Source organism: Lichenostomus cassidix, chromosome 4 (genome assembly GCF_008360975.1).
Source record: "Lichenostomus cassidix isolate B80296 chromosome 4, HeHo_3.0, whole genome shotgun sequence".
Taxonomy (NCBI): domain Eukaryota; kingdom Metazoa; phylum Chordata; class Aves; order Passeriformes; family Meliphagidae; genus Lichenostomus; species Lichenostomus cassidix.
In genome coordinates this window covers 28707934-28732705 of record NC_139484.1, presented here as the reverse complement: position 1 = coordinate 28732705, position 24772 = coordinate 28707934, and the positions used below count along the sequence as shown (strand labels likewise).

Below are 24772 nucleotides of genomic sequence, written 5' to 3'. Positions count from 1 at the left end.
GATGGCCCTGGCTGAGCAGGGAGGCTGGACCAGATGACCCACTGTGGTGCCTTCCAACCTTATTTCTTTTTTGATTCTGTGGAACACTTGATCAAGAATCCCTTTGCTCCCTCTAAGCCTGCTTTTTAAACTGCACTAAAATGATTATTACATAGGCCTTGTTCATAAGTTTTTATGTGGAGTAAATTCACAGTAAGGCTCCTATTTGCTTTCAGCATTGACAACAGACCAGAAGATGACATTCACGCCTAGTAAGGAGGCTGACAGAAGTTCTGTTAAAGGCAATTTTTTTTACACATTAATGTACCAGCTAAACTTAGATGCTCAGTTACATGACTGAACAGACAACTAAACAGTCTGAGGAAAAGGAAGATTGGAAAATTGAACTATCTAGCAGAGGGCAAATTTTCCATCTGGCTCTATCTGATGCCAATTCCAAATGTAAATAACTGAAGAGAAAAAAAGCAGATAGAGTGGGAAATAGCAACACTACTGCTAGATGGTGTCAAAGAACCCAGTCATAAAAGTGCCAGAAGAGAGAAAATACCAAGGCACACAGCACAGCATGGCAGAGCTAGAACACAAGATGAGGTTCTGGACAGAGCAGCTGATGACAACCATGTCTATTAACCCTTCTTTGAAGAACATGGAAGAGATTTACCAGGAAAGGCGGAAGTGGCTGATGCTGTGAACAACCCTCGCCTCTGCTCAGCATGGGTCTAAGGCACAAAAGCAGGGTAATGACAGAAATACTTCCCTCTCACTTTAGTGCTTCCTACCAGTTGTGGAGGTAGCAAACCCACTGGGCAACAATTATTTTCTAGGTGTCATAAGAACATTCTTGTTTTCATTTGTATAGACTAAGGACATGCTACACAGATATTGCATGGACACACTCTTAGAGATTACACCTGTTAAAAAATAATAGGTTGAGGATATAAATTATTGGGAGAGAAAAAGAGAATGTAAGAAATACTCTGCTCTTGTAAATAATGAATTATATGAATCTATGAATGTGCAGTCAATAATTTGACCTTGGAATGTATGAAGAGAACCACATGCCATTTTAAAAGCCACAAATAACACAGAATTGGCAGAAGATACAATGCACACATCCCCATGAACAAAATGTACTAATGTTGTATTAATGCTATCTCTTGTTAATACTAGCAGGAGAACAATCCCCTGCTAGCAGCTGATCAATTTACTTGTGCATAAAAGCCCATCCATCAGCATACATACAATAGCATACTGCATATCCTTGGATGCCCAGAGGAATATTACAGTGTGATTCTCCAACACAGCTGTATGAGCTTCTGGCAGTCCAAATAGAAGATTTATCTTGCCCAGTTTAAAATATAGATCCAGATTTGGCCAGGGCCACCAGAGGAATTCAACAATGGGTTCAAAACAGGGATATACAGTTGTGTTGGAAAACAGTGATAAACTTTACATGACGTCATCAACAAATGAACTAAACCTTAACTGTTCAACGAGAGCAGAAACTGGAAGTAAATGAACTCTGTGAAGGCAGTCCTTGTGAAAATGTCAGAAGTTTTACCTGTCTCAATAGTTTTGCATATTTTGGAAGAGTGTAAAACCCTAGAACATTACAGCTGTGACCTTTCAGACAATGCATACATGAGCCCACAGAAGCCCAGAGAAATATCTCCATGTAGGGTCATTCTGTGAAATGAGTGGCTGAAAACTGAACATGAAATATTACTCTCAGCTCTGTTTTCCTATAAAATAGTGATCCATATATTCCAAATGTGGACACTCCAAGAGGTTGCATGGAGCAAAAGCTCTGAGACATGCATAGCTCTTGTTCTAATGAAATACATCTTCCTTTTTTGAGTAGTGAAGAAGGGGAGAAGGTAGAAATCAAAAATAAAGCATGTGGTTCTGGTTGCACCACGACAGAACTAAAAGGCACTGCACTTTTGGGAAAACATTTAAGACTTCTAGAGTTTATGGTGGGTTGGAGAGAGTAGTTAAAAAAAAAGAAATCATATTACAAAAACACCACTACCAACAAAAGCCAAACCAGCACCATACCACCATTTGGTAGTCAAGCCAGAAACTGCTCACTAGAAGCAAGGGATACAGAAGCAGAAGCTACAAGCTGAAATTGCTTTAATCCATAGCAAATTCTTCATAATAAGAATATTAACAGTTTTTAAAATATTCCAAATCAAATCTATTATTTTCTCAACTGAAATCCCAATTAAATGTTTGCTGCAAACTGTTTTTGAAATGTGTACTTAAAAATTTACATATCAACAGAAGTTGAGAGGCCTAATGGTATTATCAGGTTGCTTTACTTACAGCTTTAGCTTTACAGTAATTTATAGTTCAGTTTCCCTGAACTATTTTTAAGTATATCAACAGGCAGCCAAGTCACCTACCTATTCTGAAGATCAGATCATCTTCAATGGGATTCTCTTTTCTTTTTCCAGTGCTGTACATGCTTGCAGGTCTTTTCACAGCTTTCTGCTTCACATGACCACTGCCAGGAGATTTAACACGTCTCTTAACCCCTTCAGTAGTAGGGGACACATCTGCTGACCTGACAACTTTAAGTTTGAATGGGCTGCCCTTGATATGTTGATCATAAAGTCTCAGTGACAAAGTGAAGTCCCCTTCTTTCTGAACAGTATACAAAAACTCGTAAGTGCCGTTTTTGTTGTCAAGTATTTCTCCGTCCGCTACACTCCCATCAGGCGTGCTCAGTTCAGCAGTGAGGTAAGCATTCCCGGATTTACAGAGCTCCCCATCTTTGTCCTTGGTTGTGATGGTAACAGACATGGGCTGTCCAATCACTGTCTGCCTCAGTCCCTCACCGGTGGCCACTGTTTCAGAGGCAACAGCATTGGTGGTTAAAATAGTACCCAGGTTGTGAATGGACTTCTTCAGGCCTTCTGTCTCCACTATAAAGTCCAACTGATCGTTTTCACGAGGCTGCAACGGGAAGTCCCGCTCGGCCAGTTCGTTCAGCTTGTCACTCATTTGCTTCTTCACCAGCAGCACTTCAGTTTCAGTGCCATGGTTGAGGGCTTGGGCTGTAAAGTTGCTGCAGCTTTTAATGCTTTCCTGTCCTTCTAGTAGGGTATCCAGCTGTGTCTGGAGGACCTGTGTGAATTACCAAACATCAGATTAGCATCATGTTACAAGACCTATCCTAGGAAGATGTAGCATCTAAAGGTCTTTGTAGGAACCAAATTTATAATGTCTTATTTTAGAGTTTAATTTAAACCTTCGTTTCAGAAAAAGTACCACGCTGATTGCCAATATGTATTTGGAATACTATGCTGCAACATAAAAAAATACCCTGGTTTGGGTATTCAAGACTGTCACACTAGACTGAATTATTGCCCCACCTCCCTTGTCTTTTCTTTCATGAGGTTTTTTTGGGGGGGGGGGGTTGTTGGTTTTTGGGTGTTTTTTGTTTGTTTTTTGGGAGTGTTTTGGTTTTTGGTGGGGTTTTTTTGTTTGGGATTTGGGGGTTTTTGTGGGTTTTTTCTTTTTGTTTTGTTTTGAGTATTTTGTTTGTTTGTTTGTTTGTAAAAAAGCCCCAGCAACAAATGTAGAAGCTTGAACCCTGCTCCATCTAACTCTCAGCAGTCACAGTTAACAAGACAGTTACTGGGAACAGAGTTGTGTTCACAGATGCAGAGATATTTTGTAGTCATGAGGCCCATTAAGAGAGGCTGCAAGAAATTTCTTGACTTATTCTTTCAGAGCCAAGGAAATCTGTGGGCAACTCTATGGAGATGGATAAGAATGCTCAAGACTTGCATGCACATCCATCTTGAGGAAGAGTGGGATTCCTGAACTATGTAAGTGAAGAAAGGAAAAATCTCCCTAGCAGAAGGTAAATTGATTCCTTACTTTTAGCAAGCAGGAAAGCAAAACATACAGAATGGGTTGTGGATAGTGGAAAGAGTTGGATTGAGTAGCCTGAAATTTTGCTGGGCAGCAAGTAGCCACTACATATTTAAGATTTTGAAAGAGCTTCTATTATAGGGTCAGTTCTGGCCCTCAGTCTAAAATCCTTAAAACAGTATTGACCTCAAAATTGTTATGTGTGGGCTGGGAACAAGGCTAACTTTCTTTTTTTTTTAACCAATTTTGCAATGAATTGGAAAAAGGATCCCTGAATTATAACAACCTAGCAGAGACATTCATGATAGTCAGGAAAACATTCCAGCTGCCCCCCACAGTCTCCAGTGATAAAATCCCCAAATGTAAGCACCCAGTCACACACTTGGTATGTTTTTCCTACAGAGAACAACTAGGGCACAGATACGACTGTGGATTAGAGAAGTTATTTTGTTGATCATCACTTCAGAGTAAATATTTTTGAAATATTTCAATTGATTTTAGAGTAAACTTAGAGACTGGATGTATTTATTTCTATGAAATACATTTCCTGTGCTGAGACACACTATATAATGATAATGGATTCTAAAGGCTTTTTTTCCTGAATTTTCCAAAGCTTTAAGCTTTTCATCCACTGGAGAAAATCCAGGTTCATGTGTTACTGATATGAGAAAGTGATAACAACACAAAATCTTTTGCAGTCAAAACAGACTGAACAAATTTCAAGACTACACTGAAATTTGAAGTCATCTGCTTTTCTGGGCATATACAAACTTCTCAGGATGCAATACAAGACATTTCTAATCTGTTCGGTCTTTATTTAAGGACATAAGGAGTTAAAGAGAGAGCACAGCTAATAAGGTTCTGGGATGACAAAACTCCATATGCTTCAGACATAACAGCCCACAAACTAAAAAGAAGACAATTTGCAGCTATGTTTTAAAATCAATACTTTCTTAAGGTAGTTTTCTTCCATTACAAAAATTGAATATATTAAATCCTAACATAAAAAATATTTTAAATGCATGTGGAGTATTTTACATCTTACACTCTCACAGTCCACTGGACAACTGAAACTGAATTGCCAACTTTTTTTAGTAAAGTGTAGCCCTTTTATTTTTTCACTTTTTAAAAGTATATGATCAGAATGATTGATAATTTGGGTTTAAATTATTTTGCCTGACTACTATGTATTCAAAAGTAAAATCCCATTTCAGTTGGGGATTTTTTATACAAACAGGGTAGATGCCTCTCTTACTGCTTATGTGCAACTTCATAAAAATTTTATTCTCTAATGCTCAAAATAGTTACTAAGTTATTTTAAATCTCTTTAAGCAACAGTAAGATAATTTAACATCATATTCTATTTTGTGTGGACTTTGCACACACACAATATATTTGCTTGCTAAGGAAGAAAGTGTGTCATCTTGAATACATTGTGACATCATGAATACATTTAGATTAACCTGGGATCTAAGTCGAACTGATTGATGCTAAAACTTCCTAAGTGGCTGCTTAGCTCTGGAGATCACTTAATTCTGGGCCCCAATGGTTTTGGGCTCCCTACATCCCTAAAAGTATGCATCTTGTGCATGTGTTAGAATTCCTCCATTTCCACAGGCTCAGCAGTTCAATACCTTTCTAAATTACGTTTTCAAGCTTATTTTAGATCCAGGAATGCAACATTCCTCCACTGCAGACATCTGGAGATGCTCAAGCTGCTCAGTAATGGCACTCTTAAAAGTCCAGCTGTTGATGATATTTTCTTTTAAAGGCTACTTTCAGGGAAGAAATCTTTATAAACCAGAGAACTGATGCCCAGGAAAATAAGGACTAAATTCTTTCATTTTCCTGAGTCGGACCTAATAATCCTCAACAAAATCTCTACCCACCAGGCTACAGACTTTGCTTTGTAAAAGTACAGCTTTCTGTTTTCTTCCTCTGAAGCTTAGTCTACAGTACAAGGGGAAAACCCCCAGATTCAGTCATCCAGATAGGAAGTAAAAGAGTGAATACAGCTCTGCAATCTGTTACTCTCTGCATTCCCCTAAAAAAGTGAGATATTCCTCCAATCTTTTTGTATTCCAACAGGTGACATCTAACATGAAATATGTTACCAAGCACTGGAAAGGAAAACAGTGCTTTGAAGCAAAACAGGCAGCCTTATTCAGGTTTTTAGGACAAATTATTTGGCCTGTATCTTCATGCTCATTTTATAAGGCTGGGCACCCACAAGCGAGGCTCTGCAGCATTTGATTTCAGGAAAACAAAGTTCTCTGGATCTCAGACACAATTTGTCAAACTGGCGTCCTGCATCATTCGTAAAAGCTGGCTGATTAAATTAACAGCTTTTCACTGAAACAAAACATGCATCTTACTTTGTGTTTAAGGCCATAATTCACTTCCAGTTCCATGAGCAGCACGCTCTTTCGCACATTTAAAGTCTTCTGGAGTTCATCAAAAGTGGAATGAATGTCATCTACGATGCTAGCCTTTTGGTTGGTTAACTGGTGTATGATTTCAGATATAAAATGAAGCGCTGAGTCAATCTCTGGAAGCCTGAGGGAAGAATTAAATTACAAAGATTGCTGTTTCAAAAGTCATTACACATTGGCCCTTGCCCTGGTATCTTTTGATTAAACCCTCTCATCAGCAGGCTGTCTTTAAATCTGGTCATTTCCCAGAAGTTCATTCCTTTTATAACCACACAGTGGGTCTGGTCTGATAAAATAAGGCTAAGCCACAGTCCTCCCCTGAGCAAATCCATTAGACTTTAGGCATTACCAACAATGAGGCCTTGGATCCTTCATCCTTTATGCTGTATATCTAGTCAAGAAGATATAACTAGATCTACCCCATTTCTTCTTTGTTTAAAGCCTTTCTGCCACCATAGTGTTTGTACAAGTCTTTTTAACACCCAGCATTACTTATTTAGCTATCATTAAAATCATGACTGAATAGTAGTTTCCTCCTTAGTGTTTTATGCCGGTTCTTTGGAGGAGACTTGCATTTCTAATAACCTCAATTTTGTGAAAGACAAATGGAATCTTTTGCTCTTTTCTCTAATCCTCTAGTACATCCCACTCAATGGATTTTTTTGTCCTTAGGCTAGCCTCACTATCCCCATTTCCTAAGTAAATACCCAAGGCACCACACATTAAAACATCTAACCCAGTTAGCACAGGAAGCCAGTGATAAAACTAGAAATGGAAAACAGTCAGTGGAGTCTCCATACCTTTTGTTGACAGCATCCAGTTGGACTTGGAGGGAAGCCTTGTGTTGCTCCACCACATCCTTGAGTGGTACCGTGGGATGCTCTGCATGTTCTCCCTCTGTGCACTCCCGGCACATGGCTGTCTCACAGGACTGGCAGTAAAACTCCATCACCTGGAAAAGGGCAGAACTCTACACTCAAACACAGCAGCAGTAACATAACTCAAAGCACATCTTACCGAGTCTTGAACTCATTTATTATCCAAGCTCTGAGACAAAGCTTCTGTTTTCTTATGCACCAATAATTTGCTGCCTAAAAGTTGGCTGTTATTCTTCCATATTTTATATCAAAATGCTCCTTTAAAAGCATTTCTTTCTATCATAAAGTGTCAGAACAGCAGCCTGTAAACAATGCTGGATTTCATTGCTGGTCCTAACATCATCTTTATACTGTGTAATACTAAGTTTTGGTGTGTCTCTTATGTACTCCATGAAACAACTCAAAAAAAAACCAGGCATCAACTACCCTCACTAACTCAATCCTTAGTCTTCACATAGGGTCTGCTAAAGAAAGTGTAAACATTGGCTGTTTTTCATAACAGGACCACCCTTGGAACACAAACTCAATGGAAGCCACCAAACAGCATGTTTATTTGTTAGAGAAAAGCACCCTTAAATGAACCAATGTGCTGCAGGGAAAAATCTCCATATCCCATTACTAATCCCTTAAAACCATTAAAGCCTCATATCTGAGATTATAACAGGGGTGCTGATCTACACTTGAAAGAGGAGGAGATTGTTTCAACCTGTTATGTACCAAGCAAGATGTTCCTTAGAGATAAAAATATATCTTTACATGAAATAGATACCCCAAATTCTGAATATATTCATAGAGGGAAAGAAATAGAGAAGTGCTGTGCCCAAAATCATATGTTAGTCAAAATAATGAACATACATGCAAATTTAGCAGGAGACTTTCTTTTACAGCTAGGAAGTCCTTGGGCACAAAGCATTTTAGGCTTGTTAAAAAGGATATAAGGAAGTAGTATACACTTCAAAGCAGGACATTGGCAGCTCTTTTGCATTCAGAGCATAGCATCAGAATCTTGAATAATTCAGCTGATGCTTCTGGCACTCAGACATCTTGCACAAAGATGGTCGTGATGGAGTTGTTGGTTGATGAGATGGTTGTGTAGAACCAGCTGTTTTCAGGTGAGCAGAGGGATTTGTAACAGCACCATGCAAAATAGCTGGTTGCTCCGAGGCATCTTGAGAATTAAGGAGGGGGAAGCAAGAACCATGATTTGCACGTGGCTATTAGCATTAACAGGGATTTTCCTCTGATAAGCTCCTTTCCGTCTTATTTCCATTCTTCCCTCTTATCTCAATTCACAAGATATGGGATTCACATGCAATGAGGGTTTAGTCATTTGTCAGCCACTCATGTAAGCCACTTCAGAGAAAATTTAAAAGTTGCTCCAATGAACCTGTCTAACACCAAATAGATCACCAAGGGGAAAAAAAAGTAGATCTTCTAAACAATGCTAACCCTCATGAACACTACTCCAGTCACTGTAAATTTAGCAGTCTCATTTTAGTGGATCCTCCGAGGCCTGACAGTTAATTTGGTAGGTACTGTGATGTGATGCATTCTTACAGTGCATAGAGGAAATGAGTTAAACAGAGTTTAGGATTTAAGTTCTTTTCAAAGGCTTCAAAAATCTGCAATCAGAAACAGCCAAAAGGAAGAATATTTTATTAGGAAACCCTGAAATATGGTCAAAAAAGAATTAATTTCTGTTGAATTAGTGTCCAAAATTCATCTTTCTGCCTCTTCATAATTTAATTCTTAGGTTCAAGATATTTCAACAAGCTCTTTATTTATTCAGCATTATTATCTTTGGACACAGGATTAGAATAATAATTCTGTTTTCTAATGAACACCCCATACAAAACATCATTATATTTGCAGCCACCTATATAAGAAAGGAAGCATCTCATTGGCATGTTAAACTTTAGGCTAAACAACTTTCTTCCTCTTTATTCAAGCATCAGAGAAACATATAAGCTGAAATGATAATAGCAAACAGATCACAAAGACTTATGTGTATGTCTGCATAAAAATAGTTGCCATTGCCTCAAATTCAGTATGTTTTGGGAGAAGCAGCTTTCATTTCCCGCTATGGTTTTTGGATTTTGCATAGCTGAAGGAGAAGTAAAACCTAGTATCAATACAATTCAGGCTTCAACTGTTTAGATAGGCTGATTTTTTAGGATTTTTTTTTTTCTAGGATTTCTTAATCAGGTAAAACTATTTTCTAACTACAGACAGACATGTATTACTGGCTTTTCATCTGTCCCCTCCATGCCCAATGTGGGCATCACATTTTGTGACCTTCTCAGAAAATTTTTCATTATGACAGGTTTGCTTTACAAAACATTTCAGAAAATGACATTTGCCTGAACCTCTCCTTTCCAAATTTAAGAGAGCTCTTGGGCAGGATATACTATGGTGTCCAGCACTGGCTGCAGCTGTATTTCCACTGAATTCAACATGAACATTCCCATGAGCTGTAATGAAATGTGAATTAATACCCACTGGTTCTGAAGTTCCATCCACTAATTCCCACCTTAAACGAGACCGTCAGATTTCAGCACAATGATGTAACTAGAGATGCATGCGTATCTTCACTGTAATTCAACTGAATTTACAGAAACCTTTAAATTTGCATAATCAAGGATGAAAGTACTTCTGAACTAGATTTCACAAAGCCAAGACACGCTAATTCCAGCCTTCAAATTTCAGGTCCTGAGGAAAAAGCTCTCATCAATCACAAGCCCCTCTTCCCTAAAATCACATTTGAAAAATCACATTTTTCATTCTCTGCTTTCTATTTGTTTGAACTAGAAGAGCAGTCTAGAGGAAAAAGGATGAGTCAGCTCTTTGCCACCTACCTTCCTCATGTCACCCACATAATTAATTCCTCTATCCCAGTGCTAGTGTGTACCTTAGCTTTGTATGTTTTGTCTTTCAGAAGAATATAAGCTTTTGAATTACCTGAGGGCACTTCCGAGATAGCTGATAAAATTTAGAATGTGAGGTTATTTTCTCCCTAGTCACATCTTTTCCCTTACCCATGCTATAAACCTGAACACTTAAAGCAAAGTTTTAGAAAATTATTGCAAGACTGTCGTGATTTAAACAACATGCTTACACAGAAGTGACCCACCCAAACCCTTTGTATGACTTTCCAATTCAGTCAGATATGATTGTACATCACACTATTTCTTCCTAACTGTATTAAATTTTCTCCGTGAGGCAGAACAAAATTTCACCAGCAGTGAGCTCAGTTTATTAGTTCTAATGCACATTAAGAGTCTTGCTCTGACATTCTTAATTTTTTGTTTGGCCTCAATGACACACTAACTATGGCAGAGCACAGAAGAAAATATATTACACTTTAATGGGATGCACAAGTAAGTGACATGGTGGGAAGTACAGAGGTGAGGATCAAAAACAAGGGTTTAAAAGGTGTGATATGAAGTCACTTCATCAGAATAACAAGGACAGGTGATTTTTTTGTTTTTCTAAGAGAAGCCTACAGGCAGTGAGCAACACCTCCACAAGTTCAGGAAATGTTTTTGTAAGCAAGGCCTGTCAAGTTGCCAAGCTATACTATGATCTTTTGAGAAAAAGCTAGCCAGAGATAAGGCAATGGCTCTTATTAAAATTGTTACATTTAATACTGTGTATTCTCTCTAGTTACAGTCTAGAGGCAGAAAATACAACGCTCCACCTTTTATTCTAAAAACACGGATCCTCGACTCTGAGCTGGTTTTTCAGTTCAAATTCAAATAAAACCCAGGTATAGACATTTCAGAATGGGTGACTGCAAAGGGGCTACACCACTTGTTACATACTATGGAGTAATGCAGTTAGAATTTCATAGCCTTCCCTGTCCTGGCTGCTGCCCCCAATGATTTCATTCATAGATCAGTGTTTCCAGTCCAGAATGCTTTTATACACAACAAGGTGTTTAGCAGCTGAGAATAAACCCAAACTTATTTTAATGTGTAGGTAGAAGATAAGAACCTTCTAGAAGGATCAAAAGTCCCATATGTGCCCTATTACCCTGATTTAACAACAACGTACATTTGTGCTCCATGTTGGGTCAAAATGAGAAAGAATTTTTTTATAGTTCATGCAGAGGAAACCATCTTTCATATTATGATACTACAAGCTAAGTTTCATTTTTCATAAGCATACACAGAACAAAGATGTCACAACAGAGGATGGGAGGATGTGCATAGAAGGAATAAAATAAACATACACATATGGAAAATATGAGTAATGGCACTAGGGGACCAACTGGGAAGGGAATGTATCTAATCTACATGGCCTGAGGAAGGCTCAGTTACAAGCAGATAGGAAAGCAAATGGGAAAGTATCTCTGCATCAGTTTCTATCTCATTTTAATCAGAGAGGTTTAAATCCAGGATGGCTGAAATGATTGAAAAAACTTGTTTAAACAGAAACTTATTTCCAAGCTAATATGAAGAAAAACTGGTAATATTGAAAAGAAATATATCAGCTCAATCCTTTTTGACTTCCAGAAGCTCCCAGTAAAGTTACTAGCAGCCAGGCACTTAGACTTATAGAATACCCTGAGCTCAAAGGGACCGTTTGATTCGCCCCAATCGAGCTCAGAGACACTTCAGAGACCAAGTCAGAGAAGTGGGTATTTGCTTTATTCGGTGCACCGGATGTGTGGGGATTGTTTCCACTAAACACACACACACCTCAGTACCCCAAAGACACAGAGTTATAGGTAAAATCATGAATATTAATTACATTCTTCAGGATAGGAGTGGTTATACAAATCATTTCTCGGAAGTCATTAATATCATTAGCATGTGCACCACACATGCTCCGTATATCCTGGTGGTCTTTGGAGACCCCCAAAGCCCCCTCCAAGGTGACAGTCCTTCATGGGATGATTCAGCGGTTTCTGTGCTGGTTTCAAATGCATGCTTAGCTGATAAGCCATCAGGCCAGAGCTGTTACCTACAATTTGAATTTGAATTAAGAGTTCAGCCTTCAGCCCTGGAGGCTACAGACAGGCACCTGTGCTGGTGGAAGGGGGCAAAAAGCTCAGAGTCTCAATCCCCCCCTTTTCTTTTGTAATTTGTAATTCTTTACAAATCTTGTATGTCATGAAAGTAAATACCTTTCTCTATTTTATATCTAAGTTTATACTTTTGCTATTGGATATAAACATCACAGTTCTAAGTACATAATATTATATAACAATAACTACTATTGCAGACAGTAAATAATGCAATAACACAAAAACTATTACATACATTTGTTTAAGTTAGGATTAACATAATTGCAACAGCTTGTATTTATAACTGTACATACTCTTTCTCTTTTGGCATACAGCAAATCTATAGTTAATTGTAAGATGCTCTTTATCTTGATTTGCTGTGCTTTTATGGCATCTGCAGTAGCACTCATTATGGCCTCTACAATGGTAGAAAGGTTCTTCTTTAGTTTACCTACTTCAGGCCAGGGTATAAACTACCTGGCAAAACTGAAAATTGGTGGGTTTATATATTCGGAGTAAGCTTTGTTAGTTGAGGAACAACACTAATGTGGAGAGATATTGGTTGAAGAAAAAGAAGAAAGACAGAATCTATAGAAATTCTAAGAGGAATGTTAATTCTTTTGGCTTTCTTGGGCCTTCCATCCCCTAGCAGGTTTCTTTGGAGTCAGGGATGGGGAGATTGGAGCACTGTCCTCTGCTGTGTCCATGACTGGCCCCACTATAGGGCTGGGCTTGGAGCTCTGTGCAGCACTGCCTCTGCTGTGTCCATGACTGGACCTCACTGCAGGGCTGGGATGCTCTGGGGGTGAGGTAAGGAGCAGTTCACTGTCTCACCGGGCAAGGCCTGACCTGTCCCTTTCCCACACACCATGCACACAGGCATTTTGAAGTGTTGCAGAGACATTAAATATTTCAGTTTTGGCAGCTCCAGACAGTGATCAGGACTACTGATAGCTTTTCTTGCTTGTAAAATGGGGTACTTTTCTTCCTCACCTTGGCAGAATTTCTAGCAAACAGAGCAGAAAGGAAAGAGGAAAGCATAAAGGATAACTGACTAAGATTCTCATGCTGTTAGTTTTTGCTTGTGATCCATTAGGCTATCTTTTCTCACCTTTTCAGTCTTTTGTTTTACTCTCCGTAAATCTAGATTATCTTTCAATTTACAGAAAAATATGCTCACAAATATTAGCCACTCACAAAATCAACAGATGTTCAGGATCTTTTATACGATTTTGCGAGCTTTTTCTAGGACTTCAAATGTGCTACTGAAGAATGGCACTTTTCAATGCTATTTTAAATTAACTTTTAAATTGCAGAGCCCAAAGCCTGGCAGATTAGTCTATGACTTTTAGCGATTTTTCAAAGGCAGTATTTTCTTTTGTGGGGCTTAGCATTCTTAAACACTGGACAAACAAATATGCATTAAACAGCAACAGTTATAAATACTTAGTAAAATAGCCAGCCATCCTTTTGAAACCTTTTCATTTTAAAAATGAAATTATTTTGTTATTGTTATATATCAATTTCACAAATTTAGATTCAAGCTCACATAGCTTTCCCTTTTTTTTTTTTTCCTGGCTTACTTACCCCTTTGCATCTGAAGCCATACTTGCCATTACAATTATTACAAGGTTTTGCTAGGATAGCTGACTGTGGATAACACTGTTCTGGTAATACAAAAAACAAAACCATTTAATGTGTTTCATTTTGGTTTCACACTGGAGAGAAGTCTCTGGCTGTAGATCTCACAGCCGTGAGGGAAGTTAGCAGTTCTTTTGATTCTGTGGCTTGAGTGGTTCCTCGTCTTACACAGCTTTTTGTCTGATGAGGACACACTGAAAGATGTTAAAACAAACTTGCACAGTGATAACACATGTTAGAGTGGGAGAATGATGAATTCTTGCCTCATTTAACTCCCCATTGGAAATTCTTTTAATAAGTGAGAAATTAAAATTTAATAAACTTCCCTTTTTTTCTTATAATTTCTTAAATGCATGTATTACTCTATATGCATATTTAGAATTAGTAAAAATATTCACTATTTTGTCTTTATATACTTCGCAGAATTTTATAAGCACTTACAGCTCTGCTGCTTGAGCTGACTATGTAAGAGGCAATGTTTCACTTAACTTCCTTTCGTTAACGATAGTGTATTTTTCAAATTGTTACTCTTCTAGTACTTTTGAAGACTCACTACTAAATACATTTTTTTTTTTTCCAACTTCCTCAAGGAGGCTGAGTCAAACCCCTTGTTTTTGGGTTTTTTCTTTTTTTCTTAAATACTCTTGTTTTACTAGACAAGATTCACAGTACAATAATTGCGTTGGTCATCTACTCAGATGTTCTTTGAGTTGATAAATCTTTAGCTTGGTGTGAAACTTATGAGGTATATTCCTATTGTCAGCCTTCGGGCTTCATTTACCATCAGAGCTTTGGCTGCACAACTTTTGCAGACAGTGTGGCCAGCCTCTGGCTACAGTCTGAGACAATCAATAGCTGCCAGCCACTGGATTTGGTAACTTATAAAATTAGCATCACGCCACCGTGTTCTCCAAAAGTGGCTGTCAAATTCTCAAAGCATGGGGAAGAACACCTTTTTGCAAAAGTTACTTGCCATGACAACCAACCATACAGAAAGGACTGGACCCTCTTGGGGACATGAATTAAGCACACATTGTCACGTTCTTGGCTGCTTGAACAGCCCCGGACAGTGGCTCAGAGACACACCTTGTCTCCACCTTCTCCTCAGCAGTTCTAAAATTTTTTCCTCTGCAGCAGTTAATTTGTATTTTCTCTAAGGCAATTTGGCTGGCTGCTTGAAGGGTAAAGAATTTGAATTACAAGCATTCAAGCAAACTTTTGTTCAAAAAAAACCAAAGCAGCAACTCAGAGTAACCCAGGCAGGAGATTTTAACTTTGAAATAGTTAATTACAAAATTTGGTATATCTTTTCTACAGACATTTTTGCTTTCAGTGTCTCTTTGGCATTACTTTTGCTCCTGCCTTCTTTTATCTTTTCTTACATACATTTGCAGTATCTTTCTAACCAGTTTCTTCAGGGCTTATTCAGCCCTTCTCTAGCCCCACCCGCACTACTGCCTGGGGGTGCTCATTGTCCCACAAAGTCATTCTGGTGACCTAGACAGAACTCTTAACAGACAATTCACATTTCTAAACATTCCCTCTGCTGTATCCAAACGCAGCCCTTCCCCCTCCGAGGCTGTCAGCAGGCAAGGCCAGCAGCACCACAGGTGATCGGTGTGTCCTACAGCCGCCCTGCCCCAGGGGCTGGCAGGGTCAGGGACTGCCTGGTGCTGAGCTCACAGCTGTCCCACAGCTCCAGCTTGGCTCCGCACCTCCCCACAGGCCCTCAGCCTGTGCATCCAGCCCCGCACCTCCGAGCTTGCCACTGCCACGCCGAAAGGGGAGGACACAGGGAACTGCAGCTCGCCCTGGGTTAGCTGCCAAAATTTTAGGCAAGATGGGGAAGGGTCCCGAAACACCTCTCTTCCTTCTTTTTTCTTTCCCCTTACTCTTATTTAATTGCAAGCTCCATCTACTACAACATTCTATACAACCATATTTCAGCAGCTACACACAGGAGCTCTAAAGAGGTACTTATTAGATTCAATTAGTTATTTTTATCTTGCGGGCGTCCCCGCATAAATTTATATGCCGGCAAAAATACCAATTAACACAGGTAAAATTTTGTACACACAGTACATGCACACACATTAAAAAATTTCAGAAGCACCCGAGCAAATAGACAACATCACTTCCTCTCACAATTAATACACGCGCACTGAGTTTAAGTTTCACAACGGTTTCCACACACAAAACACAGAATTTTAATCGCAAAATCAAATAGAGCAATACTAGAAAGGTGTTGGGGTCCGAGCGTTCTCAACTCAGCAGCCAAAATCCCTCCATTCAACAATATAATCTGCCCCCTTCCAGACACTCCAAACCAACGGTTTATATGTGACCCACACTCGTTCACTCTTTGCCAGTCTCTTCGCTTTTCTCTGGCCGTTTCTGTCGCCAGAGAACGGAAACGTAGATAAAGCTCCATTCTCGCTCAATGTCGGAGACACGTCTCATTCGTTCACACTCACACATTAACAAAATAATGACACAGTAACACAGTAACAGAATAACAACAGACAGAACAAAAATCACAGTATGTTGTAATACAGTGGAGTCCAACCCCTTAAAGGCACCTTTAACTATAGCGGGGTCCAACCCCGGGGTCCAACCTTTTAAAAGTACCTTTTCTTGACAGCGGGGTCCAACCCCGGGGGTCCAACCCCTTGCCCGGGACTAATTTCGGGAGACCCAGTCTCCACTCACCCTCGGGGACTAGCACCCCGGACCTGCAGGCATTTATTTTAAAAGTAGCAAATACCTTAATTTGGTGCAGATAGTCCTTAGTCTACTCCCACCGTGAGCCAAAGGACAGCTGAGCTCCCCCTGAAAATTCAGGGTCGCGACTGGGAGGTCTGCTTACCCCTGGATCCGGCAGCCGAGCAGAGTCAGGGTCCCATCTGGGGTACCAGTTTGATTCGCCCCAATCGAGCTCAGAGACACTTCAGAGACCAAGTCAGAGAAGTGGGTATTTGCTTTATTCGGTGCACCGGATGTGTGGGGATTGTTTCCACTAAACACACACACACCTCAGTACCCCAAAGACACAGAGTTATAGGTAAAATCATGAATATTAATTACATTCTTCAGGATAGGAGTGGTTATACAAATCATTTCTCGGAAGTCATTAATATCATTAGCATGTGCACCACGCATGCTCCGTATATCCTGGTGGTCTTTGGAGACCCCCAAAGCCTCCTCCAAGGTGATAGTCCTTCATGGGATGATTCAGTGGTTTCTGTGCTGGTTTCAAATGCATGCTTAGCTGATAAGCCATCAGGCCAGAGCTGTTACCTACAATTTGAATTTGAATTAAGAGTTCAGCCTTCAGCCCTGGAGGCTACAGACAGGCACCTGTGCTGGTGGAAGGGGGCAAAAAGCTCAGAGTCTCACTATAACAATCATTGAAGTCCATCTCCTGGCCCTGCCCAGGACCATCCCAAGAGTCACACCATGTGCCTGAGAAATTGTCCAAACACTTCCTGAACTCTGTCAGGCTTGGTGCTCTGACCACTTCTGTGGGGAGCACATTCCAGTGAAGATGTTCTGGGTGAAGATTTTTTTTGATATTTCCTAATATCTAACCTACTTGCCACACAGTGCTCACGTGTTATGAACGTATGAAGCCAGCACATGCCATTTCCTCTGTGGGGCCAAAGGTGCCCAGCACCTTGCCCTGCACACCCTTGCAGCCAGACCCACCTGGCCAGCTCTAAGCAGCTCTCCCTGAGTCTTAACTCAGCTCCTCCCATCACAAGGACTAACGTGTGCATTTAGCTTTTCATTTGCTAGCTTCACAGAGCTTTAAATTGGAGTCATCCTCAGGCTATCCCCAACCCTCCCAGATACTTACTGAAGCGAGAGGATGCTCCCATCACACACTACTCAGCAGCCTAAATGGCATGCTGTTTCAAGGCAAGCCAAGTAAGTTTAGAGGACTTACAAATACACCTTCCCCTATAAAGGAATTCTCAGAGAGGTGTAAGGTGGCATATTTTTGGTTGTAGACAAGCAAGGTTTTTCTAAACATACCCAAAGAACAAGCAGCTGGTAATTTAAAATATGACACAAGTAACACCTTAATTTTGACATTTTTTCTACATTTCACAATCAAATGGCTCCTATCAGAATGGCTATGTTAGAAAACAACTATGATTCATTTTAAAGAGAACAAACAAAATGCAAACAAAAACTAGGAATGTATTAATCAGTAACCACTACACACACATAGGTATAGTGCACATTAAAAAAAGTTACACTGGTTATTCATTAATCAGAGTGCACAGCAGAAGTTCTACAAGTCCACCTGATTCCATTAGAGAAGGAACTGAGCTATTCCTCTGCTACAGTAATCATTACCTATCAGCTGAATTAGAACTCCTATACAACAAATGTACCTACACTGAGTATCAACTAAAACAGTCCCCAGAAAGTTGTCTTAAACTACTGACACATATTTCTTGGCTTGCACAGAAGCACAGCATTCAGTTTATCACACAGCATCGCTGAGTTTTGCAACATGGTCTACTTACATGTTTGCATAAGCTCGGCTATGAGTCAGGAGCTCATATGCCTACCATGAAGTTACACAGGTTAACACTGAAAATTGTGAAGTAAGCAGAGTTAGAGCTGTTCTTGCAGTAATCTGTGAATGTTTACTCAGTTGAGGATACTTGCCAATGAATTCACTGATATGATTTGAGGATGTATGTGGGGACATGTTAGGTAAAAAGTGTAGGTTGAGGGAAAAAACAAAGCAGCCTCCATGGACTGATATGAGAGACCCACAAAACACTGCAAGTAAACAGAAGCTCTCTGTTTCTAGCCTGTGCTGATCCAAAGCATCCTAAGCTAGGACTCACTTTTATTCGGCTCTGTTAATATGTTCACATACCTTTTGGTACTGCCCCAGTGTACAGGTGAGTTAAACTCCTAAGGTCTGTGTCACATATTGCCTAAACAAACACATAGGTCCCCACAACAATAGCTGATGCTACGAGCAAGAGAGCTATGGAAACTCTCTTTTCAAGGAAGAGAGTTTCCATAGGAAACTATGGAAAGTAGTAAGTAATGGCACAAGGTTCAGTGCTTGCAGGACAGTAATTTTGACCAAATGTGCCAAAAGATAGCATCATCCCACAGGATTGCCAAGATGAAACAATATCCTGACTACTTTAAGATGCTCCACTAAGAGTATTTGAGTTAATTTGAAAAATCACTTGTCTTCTGCTGATATATTATAAAATTCGAAGAATTAGTGTGATTCCACTTCCCCTGCTAACTCTTTAGAAAAAAATATCCATGAAACCCAGACAAGTCAGCACATATCAATACCTGCATATATCACAGGAGGCTGTCTCACTTACATTTCCATCATGATTGGGGCAGGAGAGCGGTTTGCCTGCAGCAACAGCAGTGACAGTCTCCAAGATGGAGGACTCCTCAATGCTGCTGTCCGGCGTTCGCTGCAGGACATCCATCAGGTTGGTAATAAAGAAGTTGTTCTGGAGTGCAGAAACCCCTTTCTCTGGCAGAATGGAGGTCTGGCGGCACACGGGGCAGGAAAGGGTTAAGCTATGGGCTGGAATGTAATTCTGTAAACACCTATGGGGAAGGAAGGTGGAAGGAGAAAGAAAGGAAAAGTATCATCAAAGAGGGGAAAAAAAACCCTTTCTTCAGTTAAAGAGCTAGTTTGAAATAGTGCTACCCCTACTTATAAAAGGAAAAGAACATCAAACAGGCTTCTGAAGCAAAACTGGTTATGGGGAATATTTTTTTCTTTTAAACCCTTTTTACTCTGCTACATGAAAAAAAGGTTCAATAAGCAGACATCATTAAAAGAGTTATATGCCTTTTTTTGAGATATTTGTACAATTGATCCATGCTTCTAGACACCTACTGCATCTTGCTCACAGGACAGTAAAAATTATAAACTATCAGATCAAGTCTGACAGACATGAAGTTGCACCAAGTATTTGAGCCTCTGCCTTTAACTGAATATTTGGTGGTTGACCCTTGTCTTTCCAACAGAATCTCCTTTAATAACTTGTATTTGTGGGTTTAGTGTTTCAGAGGTAAAACATGGTCCCAATGAAACCAAAGGAATTTTTTTCATTTATTTCAATTAGGAAAGTTATTTGGCAGCTAGCCAAAATCAACAGAACTTTCTTTACTACATAGGGAGCTACCTGTTAGGTTATCACAGTTTATGTTAAGGGGAGTTTTGGAGGAAATTTTTGTGTTTGACTTGGGGGAGCAGTGTTGGGGTTTTTCAGAAAAAATAAATTTCACAGAGTATAAATCTGACACAAAAGTTCAACAATCAGCAATATGCACAATATGCAGCAGGCTGGCCTAGGCGAGACTTAATGCCACTTTTGGTCTTGAAAATGAAGTTAACACCTGCTGGGCATGCAACATATAGTTGCATGCAATATACTATATTCAGTATGGTCCTGTAAGCAGAAGCAGCTTTGCAGAATGCAGTTCTTAAAGGGAGAAGTGCTCCCCAAATTCCTCATGAGATGCCAGCTGAGAAAGTGTGACCTCACACAGCTCCACAGCTCTTATCCTTTTCCAAGGGCTCTGGTTGCACCACTCTTCATCTTCCCCTGGCAGTCCTCATTCTGAACTCCCAGTAAGGGCTCTGTGAAAGGAGAGCTTAGGCTCTACACATCAGCACTACACTGAAGAGTTCTTCCAGCCTCTCTCCATAACCAGATCATCCTAAGAGGATTACAGTGAAAACCAGAAGCTCACCGTAGGTTTTACACATGAACAGAAGTCAGGAAACTTAACACTTGATGGTGAAAATCTTGTCTCACTGACTTCAGTAAGAGTTTCACTGCTGTCTTTTTTAATGCTGGGATTTCCTATTCTTCTACAAAAAAAAACAGTTCATCTGACACAGTCAGAGATCCACAATTTTTCTTTCACCCTGTGCAAAGTTAGAGATTCACACCACAATTCTAGCTAAGAGGTGGAAACCTCCTAAATGATATAAGTCTTCATGCCACATACATTTATAAAAATTCTCCTGCCATTCAATATACAATCCAGAGTTGTATCACATCATCAGATGAAGAACTCTAACCACTAATTCTTCAGCTAACTTTTCTGCAGATGCTGCATTTTCTGCACAATTTGATGGATAATGCAATATTAAAGTATCATTATGCATATTCAGTTCATTCAGCTGAACACAGTAAAAGACAGGTTGCTGGTTTATCACATCTCTTTTCAGAGAGTTTTCCCACTTCAGTCAACCAGACTGCGGAATAATGAAGACATTTAATCACAGGTTATTAATAATGTATATATCATATCTAGCCCTTGGACATTAAAGGATGGGATAATTACTTACTGTCTTAGTAAATCAACAAAGAATGTTTTTTTATTGTTTCTAATTATATGCTAATCAGAATAAATTTGAGACCATTAATTTGAGGTCCAAATTCTGGCTATCATCACCTTTCACATTGTTGTAACTGTATTCATTAGTTTAATTGGATTTACTTTCTGTTTACTCTTGCATAAAGGGTATGTATTCCAAATATGCCACTGCTGTCTCTTCTTCCTGCCTGCCACAAATGTGTTTTCCTACATCCCTGCCCCTCCAGCCTTCCTAGACTTTATCAGGCCTTTACATGGCATTTACAAGGGAAAAGTCCCTGTCCACTAAAGATGCCTTGTCCTGTGCTTGCTGCATGACACAAATACTGAGTTACCAGCACAAGGAAAGGACTTACCTCTCACAGAAAGTGTGCAGGCAGGGAAGTACTTTGGGGTTCTTGTAACGGTCCAGGCATATGCTGCAAATCAGAAACTGCTTGTCAATCTGACGGACCACAGGACTTGGGATGTTGGAGCCTTCACTGGCCATCCTAGACCACTGACATATGGGTCCTGTTCCCTTTTACCCTGCACACTGCTGGAGCGGGGAAGAGAAGAAAAGAAGAAAAACAGCTTATAAACTCCATGAAATAACAAAATCATTGACTAATCCACTCACATTTCATCCTTATGCAGGAGTTTATATCTCCATATAAAACCAAAACGAGGAAGAATTAAACTTTGAAAATGGTTTATCACTGATAAGAGCCAGAGAAACAGTCAGCAGCATCTACAACACCTCTGTCTGAGCATTCGGGAAAAGCATGCTGCCTCTGGACTGAAAGAATTATGGGGCTGTCTGGTTTTAAACCACGATAAAAACGGCCTTGAGCCAGTAGGTTCAGCCAGTGCTAACAAACACTGGATTTCTTACATCTACAGTACTGCTGGCAAAATCCTTAAACTGGAACTGCACCAGCCAGTCAAATGGCTGCATCACAGACAGAGCTCGAAAATGGTTCACCTAACAATTTTTTTCCCTTGTCAGTGCTGGTATTGCCAAAAATATGGTAGATTTTTACTCCAGGAAGCTCCCAAGAAGGAAGCTCCAGAACCAGCCAGCCCCTGGGAAGGGAATGCTCAAATTCTGCATCACCAATGGGGATGAGGTAGGCAAAATGAAAATCCTCACGATTAAAGAAACAGAGCAAAGAAGAGGCAACTGATAGCCACTGAGAATCAGCAAAGGTAGGGTGAAGGATACAGGAAGCGCAGCCAAATAATAAATGCAAGAAAAATGTCATTCTAGGCGGAACTAGAAATAAGAATCATGCTTCTAGGACTGAGGATTCTTCATAACCTGGCATATAAAGCATGAAAATAAAAGACTAAGAGAAAAGTCTACTGACTGTTAGAATTAAAATCGCAGATTAAAGGGACGCCAGCACAGGCTTGGAACACCTCCTGTCCTGGAACAACGCACAGGGAGAGAAAAATTTAGATTCTTTTCAGCTGGAGGTACAGATTACAGCCAACATAATTAATACGTGAAAAGAGAAGACAGGAGAAAAAGGAAGGAAGCAACCACAGAGAAAAGTAAACTGCCTGCTAAAATAGTTTAGGAAAACCTGGCAAGTAGATTTCCTGGCAGGCAGGCCCAGCAAGAACTCCTCTCCATCAGCGTTTCTAGCAGGCTGAAGTGCAGGCAGGCACAGGCGCAACTCTGTCGCAGCACCGAGTTCTGCCAGACCTCCCGCACCCACAGCGGAACAGGGGCTCCTCCTCTTTGTGAGCCGCAAGCCCAGCTGGGCTTCTTCTCTGCAGGTACACTCCTGAGGGGTCTGTCTTCTTCCCAAACAATTTCTACCCCTTTTTAGTCACCCATTTCAGACAATTTGAGATATAGCTTGAGGGCGGTTCAGGCTTTCCTAGGCAGAAACAACAAGCCCTCTGCTGATAACGCTCATTCAAAGGTCACTCAATTCCACAATGATTTGCATGACCTGTGTACCATTTTACTATTAGTGTTACATTAGGTCTTCTTCCTGTGCTTGAATGAACAGCACACTAATCAGTCAGAGCTGAACCCACGCTGTTCTTCCTGAGCTGTGTATTTAGACATATCGGTATGTTTTACTTATTACATTGAGCAAGGGGCTATTTCTAGGATAATGACAGTGATTATGGATCATAAATCAGCTGTGCTGACTTCCCTGATAACAGGTTCCTGGGGCATCGCTTGTGTTAGCAAATACAGCAGCATAAAGTTATTCACAATTCAAATATCCAACAGTAGTAACTGACATTTAATTCCATGGAAAACACATAGTGCAGGCCCTTTTGTTTCCTTTTTTCCAAGGAAGGGGACACTGCAATGATAAAAATTGCTATACTACTCATAAAATATCATGTTCATGATCCAAAAAATACATGATTTCAGGATTGATAATATTTGGATGTCTTTATCATCTTTTAAAATTTTTTTAAAATTTCTTTCCCCGTGATAAGATGAAATGTTAGTATTATGTAAGCACAAATTATTTTTTCCTATTTACATGCCATAAATCACACAGAATAAACCTTAGGAGATCAATTAGGAAACCGTGTTACTTTTAAGAAGCTTGAGTTAAAGGTGGCACTACAAGAAGTGGAATCAAAATATCTGGCTTTTACAAAAAGGAGTAGAAAGACCAGATAATCAAATACCCATTAACATATTCATGCATTTGACAGTGTAACATGCAGAACATCAGCAACGTGTTTCAAAAGGAAAATTCATTTCACCACTGACACAGCTGTGTTTGCCTGCCGCTCTCCCTCCCCAAACATTAGGGGCAGGGACCCAAACAAAACAGGGAAGATAATCAGAAGCAGGAGGATTTCTTATCAAAAGCACAGTTTCCAAACTGGACAAACAAACAGTACAATTTTTTTGTTATAGACTGAACACAAACCACTGGGAAAAAACTGTACTCAAGATATGAAAGAATAGGTCTCCAGTGAATGCTGCCTGTCATTTAAAAGAAGAAAGTTTTCCAGCAACCAGGTATTTTCTGTATTTCATCTTCCCCTTGCAAGTAGAGCTACACCAGCAAATAGTGCTTACACAAGAAAATCTGCTGCTGCCTGAAAAGAATAATATTGATTTAATCTGTTCTTCATCTTAGATTTTCACACTCTCCTGATGTCATTGCAAAATCAAGTAATTCTTAGCATTTCATACACAAATCTCATGCCAACCACTTTATTTTTCAAATGTCCATCCTTTTTAAGCTTTGTCAATGAAAGAAACCATGATTCAGAAATAAGTGCTTTTAATATTCTATGTTTTGTCTGAAATGCAGCAGGTCATGACTCTCATTTATCCCCTGTGCTCACATAAATCAGATTTAAAACATGCACCTGGAAATAGAATTTCATTTGTACATTTGAAGCTTTGGCCACTACCTGGTACAACAACTTCTTACACAAATGGTTCATTTAAAAAAATCTTTTGAGTATGGGATTTGCAGGATTCTGCAGCCGCCCTGAGGCAACTCCACCTTTGATATCATTTTGATGAATGTGATGTAGCTATGAGAAGGATGATTTTG

The 24772-nt window shown here is 39.7% G+C and overlaps 1 protein-coding gene across 16 annotated transcripts in view; it reads right to left on the bottom strand.

Annotated features, from left to right (window-relative positions):
* Positions 1-24772, bottom strand: part of TRIM2 (tripartite motif containing 2) — a 127309-nt gene that overhangs the window by 23026 nt on the left and 79511 nt on the right. For 11 of the 16 annotated variants that reach the window (XM_085058525.1, XM_085058533.1, XM_085058534.1 and 8 more), the window contains 5 exons: positions 21596-21777; positions 19214-19451; positions 7118-7269; positions 6261-6441; positions 2409-3132 (listed from right to left, as the gene is read on the bottom strand). In XM_085058525.1, coding sequence (XP_084914651.1) covers positions 2409-3132; positions 6261-6441; positions 7118-7269; positions 19214-19451; positions 21596-21729 — 1429 coding nt within the window. In that variant the 5' untranslated portion in view covers positions 21730-21777. Of the gene's footprint in view, positions 1-2408; positions 3133-6260; positions 6442-7117; positions 7270-19213; positions 19452-21595; positions 21778-22588; positions 22623-24772 lie in introns of those variants that run through there. The other 5 variants (XM_085058530.1, XM_085058536.1, XM_085058537.1 and 2 more) reach the window with 3 other exon arrangements.